The 13,415-nt window shown below is 41.8% G+C and overlaps 6 protein-coding genes across 6 annotated transcripts; 3 read left to right on the plus strand and 3 right to left on the minus strand.

Annotated features, from left to right (window-relative positions):
• Positions 1 to 1,024: 1,024 nt before the first annotated feature.
• SS1G_04275 (predicted protein) lies at positions 1,025 to 1,678 on the plus strand (the record flags this gene model as incomplete). Its single annotated transcript, XM_001594418.1, has 1 exon — positions 1,025 to 1,678. One exon carries the CDS (start codon positions 1,025 to 1,027, stop codon positions 1,676 to 1,678), a length of 654 nt encoding a protein of 217 aa, XP_001594468.1.
• Positions 1,679 to 4,158: 2,480 nt separating this feature from the next.
• On the plus strand, positions 4,159 to 4,323 carry SS1G_04276 (predicted protein; the record flags this gene model as incomplete). Its single annotated transcript, XM_001594419.1, has 1 exon — positions 4,159 to 4,323. The coding sequence occupies one exon, from the start codon at positions 4,159 to 4,161 to the stop codon at positions 4,321 to 4,323; it is 165 nt and encodes a 54-aa protein (XP_001594469.1).
• A 484-nt stretch (positions 4,324 to 4,807) lies between these two features.
• On the plus strand, positions 4,808 to 5,181 carry SS1G_04277 (predicted protein; the record flags this gene model as incomplete). The annotated part of the gene is made up of 2 exons (XM_001594420.1): positions 4,808 to 5,015; positions 5,105 to 5,181. The coding sequence occupies 2 exons, from the start codon at positions 4,808 to 4,810 to the stop codon at positions 5,179 to 5,181; spliced, it is 285 nt and encodes a 94-aa protein (XP_001594470.1).
• A 2,681-nt stretch (positions 5,182 to 7,862) lies between these two features.
• Positions 7,863 to 8,964, minus strand: SS1G_04278 (predicted protein; the record flags this gene model as incomplete). The annotated part of the gene is made up of 2 exons (XM_001594421.1): positions 7,863 to 8,655; positions 8,792 to 8,964. The coding sequence occupies 2 exons, from the start codon at positions 8,962 to 8,964 to the stop codon at positions 7,863 to 7,865; spliced, it is 966 nt and encodes a 321-aa protein (XP_001594471.1).
• Positions 8,965 to 9,485: 521 nt separating this feature from the next.
• On the minus strand, positions 9,486 to 10,902 carry SS1G_04279 (predicted protein; the record flags this gene model as incomplete). The annotated part of the gene is made up of 3 exons (XM_001594422.1): positions 9,486 to 9,863; positions 10,002 to 10,396; positions 10,440 to 10,902. The coding sequence occupies 3 exons, from the start codon at positions 10,900 to 10,902 to the stop codon at positions 9,486 to 9,488; spliced, it is 1,236 nt and encodes a 411-aa protein (XP_001594472.1).
• A 1,446-nt stretch (positions 10,903 to 12,348) lies between these two features.
• SS1G_04280 (predicted protein) lies at positions 12,349 to 13,269 on the minus strand (the record flags this gene model as incomplete). Its single annotated transcript, XM_001594423.1, has 1 exon — positions 12,349 to 13,269. One exon carries the CDS (start codon positions 13,267 to 13,269, stop codon positions 12,349 to 12,351), a length of 921 nt encoding a protein of 306 aa, XP_001594473.1.
• Between the last annotated feature and the right edge of the window lie 146 nt (positions 13,270 to 13,415).

Genomic DNA, 13,415 nt, shown 5'->3' on the forward strand with positions numbered 1-13,415 from the left:
ATACTTTGTCGGTTGATATTGGTGCGGGACACACAATTACTCGACGCCGTTCACAACATCTACATCTCGTCCTATCACGTTGTTGATTGCGTTGAAGATCCCCTTGTACGCATCTCACTGCCACCGTCATTTGCCTAGACAGCTCGTATGAGTAGTCGCGCATCACACAAGATACATACGTTTTATCAGATAACCATAGCATCCATCTACCATCCCTCCGTATACCAACTGTTTTCCTTGTTCAATCATTAGACCCTTCTTATCCACTTTGAAATTCTGGTCATTAGAAAACCTAGCTCGAACTCTTCCTCTCCCTACCTCAGACTCAGAGTCTCAGATCAACTTTATTATTAACCACCCAGTCACTCTACCCAAGACACTTTTTTTATTTTTTCGCTTCCAGAAACAATAACGACTCGCCGCTTTTATCCATCGGAAGTTTTTATTACTGTTGTCCAATTCCAGTATATTTCCCACGTTGGATCCCATACCTGGCACATTATTGGACTGAAGACTAAAATAAATAATTGACGGCAGCGCGGTAGTAAAAAGTTAGCTAGCTCGAGGCTCCACTACTCCTAATTCCCCTTGTCTTACCACGACGACCCACATCCTCTGCTACCCTGCCAGAACTCCACCAAGGCGGCCATCATCATCAATTACGCTCATTGTCAAAACGACCCCCAAGCGCCCTACTCTAATCTAGCACTGGCTGCTAAATTCGTCAATACAGACATACCCTGCTCCTCTCCGCGCTATTTTTCGTTACCTTACCTTCTTCACCTTCCTTACCTTGCTTCAGCTGCTGGGGAAACTTTGTTTCGATTTCACATTATAATACTTCCCCAAGTCCCAAAACGTCTCAACTTTTATCTACCTTCTTTACGGACCTCACCCTACCGTCGTCGCTGTTTGCAAACCCTTTTGTCTTCGTCGTCATTCTTTACAAGTAATGGAATCTCCAACCAAAACTTCTGCCCCGGCAGCCGCAAGCGCACCTATTCTTCCTCCTCCAAAAAGAACCATGTCTTCATCCAAACCGAAGCTTCCACAACTAAAGACTCCAATGTCTTCAACTTTTCCCTCGGAACTATCAGCTCTATCAAATTCCGCACGCAGCCCGCTTCCTGGCTATGCCGACTTCATGATCAAACAAGAAGATACTATCAAGACTCCAATTACCCCTCCTCTTGCTTATACCGATTTCCTCAAGACGATGAATAGTCCTATCGTTGCAGAGATTAAATGTTCGAGACCAACACCTACCTCTGCACCTTCATCGGATTCTTTGACTAGCAGTGAAAGTAGTGATTGTTCATGCAACTGCGATGCGCATAAATCACCAGCTAGCTCTGTTCCTCCTACGCCGTTCCTCTACCCAACATCTGCGCCATCTTCTGCAATACTGGGACGTCTTCGCATCCCAGCCTCACCAGCATCTTCATATGCTGACTCTCCTTTAAGCGCACGCTCTCCCTTTAGTGCACGAAGCGCACGTTCGCCATATGATTGGGACATGAGAGGCAAAGGAAGATACTTTGACATCAAACCACAAAAGCAAACACGGTCAAGCGTTCGCCAGGTTAGGGAGGTTGTTACGCGAACAGTCACATATACACCTCGAATGAGCCCCGCACCAAAGGGCAAGAGAAGGAAAGTCGACCACAATGTGGAGTAAAGGATATACTAATATCTTACCCCTCCTTTCGACATCATACCTATCACATTCCCTCATCAACACATTCCTTTAAAAATACATCTACATCACTACTCACTATAACATATTTCTTTTGTTATACTGTTGTTACTTACACATCAATACATTTTACGACTTTATGGCTTTATTTCTTGATTACGACAATAATGACACAGTCGTGTCTTATTTAGGGAGGAAAAATGTACGAGTTCGGCGCAAATAGCCTGGAGTCTCATCTGGAGTTCCGGAGTGAACATCATTTATAGCACGGCTTTGGGGATAGCAAGCGCACTTTGATTACAGTACGACTTGGCTATTGCATTTGGAGGTTTACTCGGACTTTACAAAGTACAGGAGTAGGAGCGGAGGATACGTTTTTTTATCGAGGAGGATGGGACTTATTGCTGGCTGTTGGCGTATAATTTTTATTTTTTGAACAGGCGTTTCACGGGCAAGTTCTGGCGGTGGATGCATGCATAGTTGCTCGAGTGCTTGATTTTTTTCAAGCAGGGGAGTCTTGGATATGGAGGATATGGATTGGATGGGATGGGATGAAGATGGAGATGAAGATGGAGATGGATGAAGCTATAGTGTACTGTTTTGTATAAGCTATACTATTAAATACAAAATCTATTACTATTATTATTATTATTACTATATCTATGTATAATCATCTGCGCACTTATACCACAACTATTATGAAAGCTAAATCTAAACCTAAACCTACTTACCGGTATATCAATCAAAATTTATTAATAATAACTAGGATAAAATCCGGGTCTCCCTCCTTATTTCAAAAAACCATCTACCGGCCACGGTACACATACCCGTCTTATCTTAATATAACTCCCGGTGTTCTTTCTTTTTTTACTTATACGTATTAATTATTAGTATTATTTATTATCTTATACTATTATTATATCATGACACTTTTAAGTCTTGGTTTTTAAGTTTTTGGTTTTTTTGGATTTGTTATGGTGGAGTCTTTTGGTACTGGGAGGTAGGTAGATGGATGATGGTAGTTGATATTGTGGTTGATATTGTGGTTAATATTGTGGTGGTTAAAAATTCATTTTGATGGGGTGGAGGAGGTGTAGATGTGATTAGATAGTTATTACCCACTAGAGGTTATGTGATTGATTTTCATATATATATCTTTTAGTTACCTACTTAACTAGACTAATAATCAATACAGCAACTAGCACATACATACACTCCCAAACCCCCGACCCGTTCTATAAACGGGACAGAACGAAGACACGCCACGGCTACCACGGGGGATCTTCCACCAGTTCCAGTTTCATGTCATGCCATGCCATGCGATGCTATGCGTGACTTCGGAACGTTAACTTCAGCTTCCTTTCTAGGTCATGAAGCTACCTACAGCACCTCGTGGCTAATTTGATATGAAACTTAGTTTACTCCACTTTATTTCACATCACTTCACTTCACTTTACTTTACTTCAATTCACTCTATGCGGCATGCAGTAAGTAAACAGATGAATGTACGGAGTATATGAAAATAGGTATGGAAGTGGAAATAATCCGAAGAAGAATCACATCACATCACATTACCGGTACTATGTATGTACTTCTACTTGTATCTGTGACTACTTGGATGGGTGATTGTGGATTCATAGTATAATAGTATAGTATAGTGTATAATATACTATTATATCACACTCTAACTATACTTATAGCTATATTTTGTTTATAGCATTTTACAAATTACGGAGTACTGGTTTTGGGTTATAGTAGTGTGTATTGCAATTGGTGTACTAAGCATTTGGGATGATGAGAATGAGATATCCATGTATAGGTATTATAAGGTGCATATCAACAGTTACGAGGTAAAGATCAAGCATAATCTTCCTACCTATAACATCAATCTATCTATTAATATTCTGAAAAGTAACACCTCATTCATCTGTACCATCGTGTAGCATGTAACATCGTGTACTCACCCTCACTCCAACAACATTCGTTAACATTGCATGTAAGATTATGTTTCTGGAATGGCCTTTACCAAAATTAGATAATCAAGCAGCATGCCATTGCAATAATTAGCATCCCGCTCGCGCACAACAACTGGTGAACCAAAAGCCCCAAAAAATACCAGCAACGAAAATAGAAACAAATTAAATCATTTTAAAAAAAAAAATATTAACAACACTCACAAAGCAGCACCAAACACACTAACGAAAGCAGAAAAACACCATCATCCACCCAGCTGACCTAGAACTTAGAACCAAAAAAGCCAAACCCCAGTCTCAGCGCATCCCATCGAAATAATTGGCCAGAACCATCTACAAAAGTAAATTGATTGGCTAAAGAAAGGGAAAAACTAACATGCATCTAAGCGCCGCCAGATTTCGGAGCTTTTTTCTTTTAATACTAGCAAGGATGAGGGTACGAGACAGACAGGGCTGGGTTTATAGAACTTGTGGATTGGATTTTTTTTAATGGTGCATGCATGCGTGTTTATTGGTGCTGAGGGAAAGTGGGATCGTTTTTTAAGCGCTGAGAATCTGAGATGTGTGGTGTGGGTGGAGTTTTTGGCGGGGGATTGGAGATTTGTGTTGGTGGAGGTGGGAGGTGATTGGTTGGGTTGGGGAGTTAGGGGATAGGGTGGAGAGGGGGATTGAGGATTATTGTACTGTACTGTACTGCTGCGATGGGAGGTGTGGGATTGATCATGATCATGATTCATTTGATGAGGTCTGTAAATATCACAAGGAAGGTCGTTCGATGCAAGACTCTACTGTTCCTCTCATCGCTTTCGTAGGAATATCGGGATGCTGCTACAGAGTCGGACTGACCGTCAGTCAGAAACTGCTAACCTAACTCCCTGCAGCTCCTTGAGATTGATTTCTGAGGCACAGTATTGAATCGGGAAGGAATGCCATGGCTTCATTTGACATCTAATATTGTTGACGGCTTCGAATCAATGCAAGACATGGATGCATATGACCATCAAAAGAAAAAACTTGGTAAGATACATCGGGAGCATTGGGGCGTAATTGCTTACTTTTCCTGAGAGAAGGAGAAGACATGACATTCTCTACGCCAGGATATCGCTCACGCCCTTTCAAATGATGAATAGCCTCCAATATGAGGTATCCTATTCCAGCATGCAAGATAACAAGACATTTACAATCTCTATTTACAAACTACTTAGCCAAACGTGGGGATACGATACTAAACTGTATCGAAAGCAAAAATCTATCGAATCAAGCCAGGATCATCGAGTCTCCACAGCCTTTTCTTCAAACACTTCCTTCACGTAAAGTATCACTGAAACGGACCATGGAAAGATTAGGTATGATGTCGGAAATCAACATCATCATCCATCCATCCATTCATTCATTTAATCTAATATTGGCTTACTCCGTATACCGGATCCACCAGCTAGTTCTCGTCGCACCGTCAACCGTTACCTTTTCACTGCCACTGCCGATGTTATAGCTAATCACATCACAAATTAAACACTAGAGCACTGCACCCGCCGCCCGGCTTCTCCGAAGCATAAATATACATATATTGCGGAAAATTGCGAGGTTCCTCGCTGTAAAACTCCCTCCAGGAAAGAATCCCGTGATTTACATCCATCGGAGAGTACGCACTACGCCGCAGCGGGTGGAGCTCTAATGAAAGAGGGAAATTTCAATAACATATTACCAACACATCCGGTAGTTGGTTTTCCATTCTCCTAACTTGATGAGGCTCGTTCCGAATACTTTCGGGTTGAGTCGGTCTGCTTTGTATTCGGTGATGCTGGAAAGGATGCGATAACTTAACATTGAAAATGGGTGTTGGCATACATACTGGCCGCTTATGATGCGGCCACTTTCTCCATTTCACTGCATATTTTGTTCCTTTTACGGCAGCAAGGAAGAGATTTTTCTGTTGGCACGAGAATTTTTTCTCCAAATAGTTGCTTTATTGAAGTTCATTCACCAAAAGAAACAGATGCTCGGTTTGCTACATAAACTTTCTAAGTTTCTAGCCAGAAATATGCGGTCCCGTCAAAAGAGGCTCTAATATTTGATACGGAGTACTTCAGCTTGGAATATACACGTGTATTTCGCCCAGGTCAACCTGGTCATGAAAATTTCCTGGGTCTTCCATCCCCCACTCTAGAAGCATAAACATCTGTGGGGGTCAGCATGCGCAGTACTGACTCTATCTCCCTCTATCATTACGGGATCTTACATACATTGATCCCTAGCAAATTAGCAAAGCTCGTTTGCGGCGGCTCAAATGATTACCAAAATCAAGATGTCATGGCATCGCTGTCCGACTCACTCCACTTCTAGCCTCATATCATGGTTCATTCATTTATTCGAACTTCGAAGGATTGAAGATGCAGATGCAGATGCAGAAAATATTTTTATGGATCTCCCAGCCTTGTACTCCTCCGTATCCAAGTCTTTCCTTCATTTTTAATACTCTAGTGACATTTGAATTGATTCAATTGATTCAATCCATTCGAAGGATTCAAAGATTCGGTTTCGAATTTCATCATTTGTGTTCTAGATTATGAGCCAAGAAGGTTTCAGTGTCTGATCGGCTCGGAATTATTACTCGGGTTTTTTTCCCGGGGAGGTGTGTTGAAGGGTTAATGTTTTGAGCCTCTTGAGTCTTGATATTGGAGTGGAGTGGACTCGTTTGCTAGGCAACAGGTGTGAGGATGTCCTCTTGGGAAGATATTCCGGGGCATTAGTTTGCTCCAGAAGTTTTGTTTCGTCGGGGGTGTGGCTGTTTCTTGGATAGTGGAATGGTCATGGGTTTTGACAGACGCGAGTTTGCTTCAGAAGTTTTGGTCCTCCGGGGACTTAATAGAATGTTTCCTAGATGATAGTCATGGGTTTTGACAGCCGCGATATTACTCTCTACAGATGGATATCTTGTTTGGACTCGGCTCTAGCTAGCTAGCTATAGCTGGCCACTTTGATTCAAGTGCTGTTATTTTATTCCAGAATATACGAGTAGAAGCTGCAAGTTTTGATCTGCGAAGTTGTGCTTGCCAAAGCAGCACTGGAAGGAAGTTTCCTTGCTTCGAAAAATGAGCAGTGAGCACTGCCTTAAGCGCATTGATAGGATTTTGGTATCTAGTGTATCTGCTCGCTGCCTGAATATGTTCTGCGAAAGAGAATGCGGGCTTAAAGATAGGGGAAGTTAGATCTGTGATGATGATATGCGAACATCATTCACATTTAGCAGAACATTCATTTCTTGTTACGAGCAAGTAATTCTGATACTACCAAAAATGAACATAGAGTTATGCTGCCTGTACATCGATATAATCGTGAACCTATAGTACATTGATAAACTTACCCTTCACACAGACCTACCTATAGAACATATTCAGCTAAGGATAGAAATAGCAAAAAGCCTGAAGAATTTACTTTATTGAAAGATCTCACACATAAAATAATTAGTTGTAATCTTATCTACCTATAGCTATCCCTATAATATTCAATATTCAATATACATTGTAATCCACCCCTCCGTCTTCTCAACATACCTCCATCAGTGCCTCCAATCTATACTCACAAGTAATCTAATACAAACTCTTCACTCCTCCTTCCATCCACTACCCCATTAATCCATTCACCCCCCCTCCCCACCAAATCCAAACATCACAAACACTACTCTAATTCATCAAACTTGAGGATTCAATAGCATTCCATCTCCAGTTCCGCTCTTTGTGTTGTTATTGTTGTTTTTGAAGTAGCCACGGGATTGTATGTGAAGAGGAGGAAGAGGAGGAAGAGGGGGAACTTTCTCACATTCTTGTGGAGCTAGTGAGTGGTATGACTTAACTTAGTGTTGGTGATGAGGTTAATTATAGAGGGTCAATTTTTCGGGGTTTTTCATTGTTCTTTTCTTCTTTCTCCTTTATGAATAGGGGGGGATATCATGAATGTAGTACGTGGCGCGTGGTGCAATTAGCTATGTGTTTGATTTATTCATTATTTACCTATTTGTGGGACATCCATTCTCTGTCTACCAATCTATTATTTTCCTTAAAGATTATAGACCACTATTGATCAATCTACTATCATTCCTGCTGCAGAAAACTCTCATAATCAATCACCAACTCCACCCCGCATAAACCCTCACTCTCCCCCTTCCCTTCCACACAAAACCCTCCCCCACAAACTCAAAACCCCTCCAAATGACTAGCACACCTCCTCCCAGGCACCCCCCTACTCCTCTCCACCAAACACGCCACCCCCGTTGAAATCAAATACGGCGCCGCAGTCAACGGATCCACAATTGTATGCGCGCCCAACGCCCCCCTAACAGCCTTCGTATACCCCCTCACCAACTCCGCAGCAAACTCATCCGATTCCTCCATCAATCCCTCCAAATGAAACAGCGCGCGTCCATAACACGTACTTGATTTCGTGATGGAATACGCGTAGGGTTTTACGCAGGCGGCTATACATAGTTTGCGGGCTTCGTGGGAACGAGGGAGTTGGAGTGCTTTTTGTATGTGCATGCGTGAGGGAAATTCGCCTCTGTTGGAGGAGTGGCGGAGGTGCGTTTTGAAGTGCGTGAGAATGGGGGTGAGCGGTGGGGTTTGGATTTGGAGGGTTCGGTGGTGGGTGAAGAAGTGGAGGTATAGGGTTTGTTTTTCAGAGGGGGTTGTGATGGTGTGGGGGAATGTGAAGGTGTTGGTCGAGAGGAATTGGATGATTAGTTGGAAGACTGTGAGGGATGTTTCTGGGAGGTGTAGTTCTTGAGGTAAGGGGAGGTTTTTGTTGATATTCTCATTACCGTTACCATTACCATTAAAAGCCTGATTGAAAAATGCTGAATGTGTACAAAGCAGAGCTTTAGGTAGAATGAGCGCTTGCTGCTGCTGCTGCTGTTGTTGTTGGTGATTTTTCAAGCCATCTCCAGTACCAAGAAAAATCTTAACAGTGGGACCACTGGAAAGATCGATAGTGCTAGGACCTCAAAGTTAGTTAATCCTATCTAGGTATCTATCCCATACCAATTACAAAAAGCGCATGGAGTTTGTAATGCATATAAGAACCTACAACAACCTATCAATACCTAGGTAAATATTAAAATCCCACATACCTCAAAAAGACATCTGCAGGAATATCTCTCAAAGCCTGTTCTTCTGAATTCGCAATTCTATTTCTCCTGTTGCGTCGATCCCATGGTTGACTTTCAGTCTCGTCGCTGTATTCATCGCTAGAGGTTTGATATTCGTCGTCGTCTTCCTCGAAATGAAACATCTCGTCTTCCATCATGACTACTTTTGGATTCTTGATATGATATGATATTGAGTCTCTTGAAAGGTTGTTTGATATTGTGGATATCAAAGTGCTCGAATGAAAGTTGAGTTTGAAATCTGGAAAGTCGTCGGGAAGGGTCTTGATATTGAGGTTGGTGACCAACAAGGTATTTTGATATTGTTGTTCTAAGATGGAAGGTAAATGTCGAGGAGGGGAAAATAAACTTCTTTCAAGGCTTTGATTTCACGCTAATCTTGTACAATAGCATTGAATAATTATTTGACCAACAAGGTTCTTTTTCATTTTTGGTTTGCCGTTGTACAAAAGTTACAAAGTTGCTATTTAATGCGTCTGATACGTCATATAGTTACCTATCTACTCTGCTTATCCCACGTCTTTATATCAAGTCCTTCCATTATTCATCGCAAGCCAATCATTAGCTTGAAGTGTGTTGAAGTGACAGAAGAGATTCCTATGTTATTATCTACATGGCACAATCATAATGTCATCAGTACATCCTCATCCATTTTCCCTTAGTAGTAAAATGTCTCGCCATCAAGAAGATCTCTCGACTCGGCGTACTTGGCTGGCACACGTTTCTCTGCTACTTCACCATATACACGCATGAGATCCGCCGCAAATCCATCCAACTCCTCGAGTTCCTTCTTGAAAACGAATGTCCGAGCTTGCTCGTTGGAGGGATTGACAGATTCAAGGTAGGCATGGATACATGATCGAGCGAACAACATTCGAAGTCCATGTCCAGTTGGGTAGTTGATAGCCTTACGAATATGTTTTGCCAAAAGGTTACGATGATCATCTACAAGTAATTGTTTGATATTATCCAATATCCTGTCTGAGATATCAAGGCTAAGCTTCTCTGCCAACTCGTGAAAATCTACAAGTGTAGTCTGCGAATATTGAGGGGTTAGCATTGCTCCATCCTGTTGAAGGTTTCATCCCGTTCCATTATTCCATCTTATGTAAATGTTCTCAGCCACCCGAATCATGCAAATAAATTCGAACATTGAAAGCTCATGGAGACTTACTATTTGCTCTGATCCTGATCCTGCCATGAAATTTGGGCACACAAAGGTACCAGTGTAGAGGAACTGCACAACGAAATCGAAGGCTAAGGTTGAGCAATCCATCTTGAGCATCTCCTGCGAAATTTGACCAATAGTTTCAACTTTGATGCCGGTTTCGAAGTATGGCGATGCTTGAATGAGTAATGCTCTGGGTATTCGGTAACTTTTGACCACTAATGAAGTACCGGCAGCAACAAGAACTTCAGGGCCGCGAAATAAATCGAGTCTATTTGTGAACTCATTGGCGGAAAGTTGAGCAGCGATGTTATGAGTTGTCTTGGCGCGTTTCTGAGGCGGCGCATCAAATGGTTTGTGTGATGCTAAGGTAAATTCAATATGTGCAAGGTAGAAACAAACTGGTTTCAAAATTAAAATCGTCTTGATGGTAAGTTAACATACCATTGGCAAACAGGCTCCCCAAACTTTGAGCTGCCGGATTACCAGCAGCAGCAACCTTGACCGAGCTAGATTTTAAATGGTTGAAAATTGTAGTAGATGAGCTAGAACCAAAGATGTTTGACCTCGCCGGCGTAGCATTTATATTCGGGCCACCCGTTTCTCTGGAGACACTAGGTGTAGAAGGAACCGATTTAGCAGAAGACAGCGGCGTTGAAGTATTCATTGCTGATGATACTACTGTTGCAGTTGTGCTGAAATCACATATTTTGGTTGAAGAATTCGAGATAGGATGGAGTTGTACACTATTCGACGCAGGAAGAGAAGACGTTCCGGCTGGCTCAGATTGATTGTCGTACATGACGGGAGCTTGATTCCATACTGTAGCTGTAGCTGGTGGAAAGTAACCACCCGAAGTGGAAGGAACCGATATGGTACCAAAAACTGGAGATCTTGAGTTATTCATTTTCTAGATCGTTTCCAGTAAAACTTAAGATGGTGAAAAGAAGAGAGATTCGATGGCTACCTTCTTTAAACGTAAGGAAAGTTCTTAGCGGAGTTTGAAAATGAAGTTACGACCTTGATTTCCTGAACGCGACACTTTATGGCTGGACTCAATTTGAAGTTTAAAGATGATATTAAGGTAGGCCGGTAGTAATCATATAAGCTTCCTGAAAACGTAAAGTTCCAATGCCGGCATTTAATTGGACAATGATACCTCTCACTTTTGAAATGTGAACATTTACAGAATAGATTATTTAGGAAATATCAAATACTGACTACCTAGTATGTTTTTGATTTGACACTAGAAAAGAAAGGAAAGAACCTCATCATCACATCACCACACAAGGCAAGAACATTAGATAAATTACCAAGTCTCTTTAATCTATGCTTACTACCTAGGTATACTCATCCACCAGCCTCCCTTTAAACGTGAACCGCACTTCATCATAATATCAGTACTCAACTTTCCCTTCCATCCAACACCAAGAAGACTCGTTTGTCCTACACCCATCCACCCAACTCGTGATCCGGAAAATAACACTTACAAGCGCATCTCCAACTAAAAGCCGCGAAAACAAAAACAATATAAAAGTAGAATCATTCCAGGTAGACCTCGTCAGCAATTCTATATATCGAAAGTTAACGGAGTAGTGAAGATACAGCAACAGGAATTCGCCTACGGAGTACACCTCCTTCCGAATCCCCACTACCTAGTACCTAATCCATAGACAAAATTTCAAAGAGCAATACCACCGGATATTATAAACCACTTCTTAGAGTATCAAAGAAGACTATTCATGCTGGTTTTATGTCTGCTGCCGACAGTGCTACTTGAGGGAGTACCTCTGTATCTCTGGTCCCCTGAAACGCCGCTCATGTCCACTTACTGTACACGCCTTCTATCGGAGAACTTTAGTTTGCGCGTACAGAGTTATAATTTATGAAGGATGGAGTGGGTTCATGTCGGGAAGGTCATCGGTTTACCTACTCACATCAAATCTTCCGACGCCTCTCCTGCTGTTTTCTTTCCATAGGTGCTTATCAGTCAACAATTTTTAACTGTTGCTCCTGTGGATTCACACCATGAGCTTGTGCACTTGTCCACAGCTACAAGATGCGCTTTTTGGCTCACTGTGATATCTTAATTATCAAATCCTTTAACAAATGAGATAATTTTTCACATTCTTCAAGTACCAGTACCAGACGCAATATACTAAGAAAGTTGTAAAACCAACGACTATTGAAATCTGAAATGAAACTAAGTAGTAACGCTGAATGAATGTAGACACCTCAACTTATCCTCAAATACTATGACTCCCCATCCCAACAACCAAAATCTCCAAATCCACCAGTAAACTGTAAAGCCCCATTCATTTTACCCAAATACCTCAACCCTCAAGTAACCAACCTACTTCGCTCCCACAATCGCCCTCTTAAACACACTGCCCGTCGCGAATTTCTTTCCCGTCAACGGGCAGTGCATCGACAATCGGGAAAAGCCTCCACTATCCGGCTTGCCCAACGCCATATCATTCAACAATGAAGCTACAAACCTCAAAACTCTCAATTCTAGACCATCAACTTCGTTGAATAAATCTTTGAATGTTTTTGCCGTCGACTTCACATTAGCAGTATCAGCAGTAAGCAGGTGCTTGGCATATGGCTCGACGAGGAAACTTGCTAGTAGCTCTCGGACAGATTCGTCGACTGGATTCGCAAAAGCATCTTTAAGCACTTCCTTAAATGTTGAGTTGCAAGTGAATGCATCTTCATCCTCGTCATCCTCTTTTTCCGTTGCGGCAATAAGTGCATTCTTAAGGTTTTGTTTTACCATTTCGAGAGAGCCGTCGAGTTTTAATGCTTTTACAATCTTAAAAAATTGAATGTACGATCGGACTTGGTCAAAGGATTTAGACGATTTGCTGATGATGACGTTGCCACTATACATCCACTGAAGTGCCATATTGAAAGTCTCGACGTCCCACTCATCGAGCGACATTGTCTTGACTTGTTCATCGCTATCACTCGTGACGGGTGGCGATTTGATTTTCTCCTCGATGACGTCTGAATAGTAGGATAGAAGTTCTTCGGACACAGTACGAGTCACCCCACTAGTTGTACTTTTCGAAGAGGCTAGAGAGACGACTAACCTATTCCCTCGGAAAAGTCCCGTTTTCCTGTAATAAAAAATAAGCAAGGTGATGCTAATATATGGATGAATCATTACTTGCCTATAAAATTCACAAGCTGGAACTTCAAAAGCTCCCTGAGATTTACTAAGTTTGATTGTTTCCTTGGCCACTGCATCGATGCTCGAAGGGGTCTTCATCTTGAAATTGTTTGATAGTAAATGGAACAATGAATAGTAGATTGAACCTAATTTAATGTTCAACCAATAGTCAGTTATGCTCAGAGGATCTTAAGTAACAGATTCGGGGACAAAAAAAATACTACACATACCGATGCCTTTATTTC

Source organism: Sclerotinia sclerotiorum, genomic scaffold (genome assembly GCF_000146945.2).
Source record: "Sclerotinia sclerotiorum 1980 UF-70 scaffold_5 genomic scaffold, whole genome shotgun sequence".
Taxonomy (NCBI): Eukaryota; Fungi; Ascomycota; class Leotiomycetes; order Helotiales; family Sclerotiniaceae; genus Sclerotinia; species Sclerotinia sclerotiorum.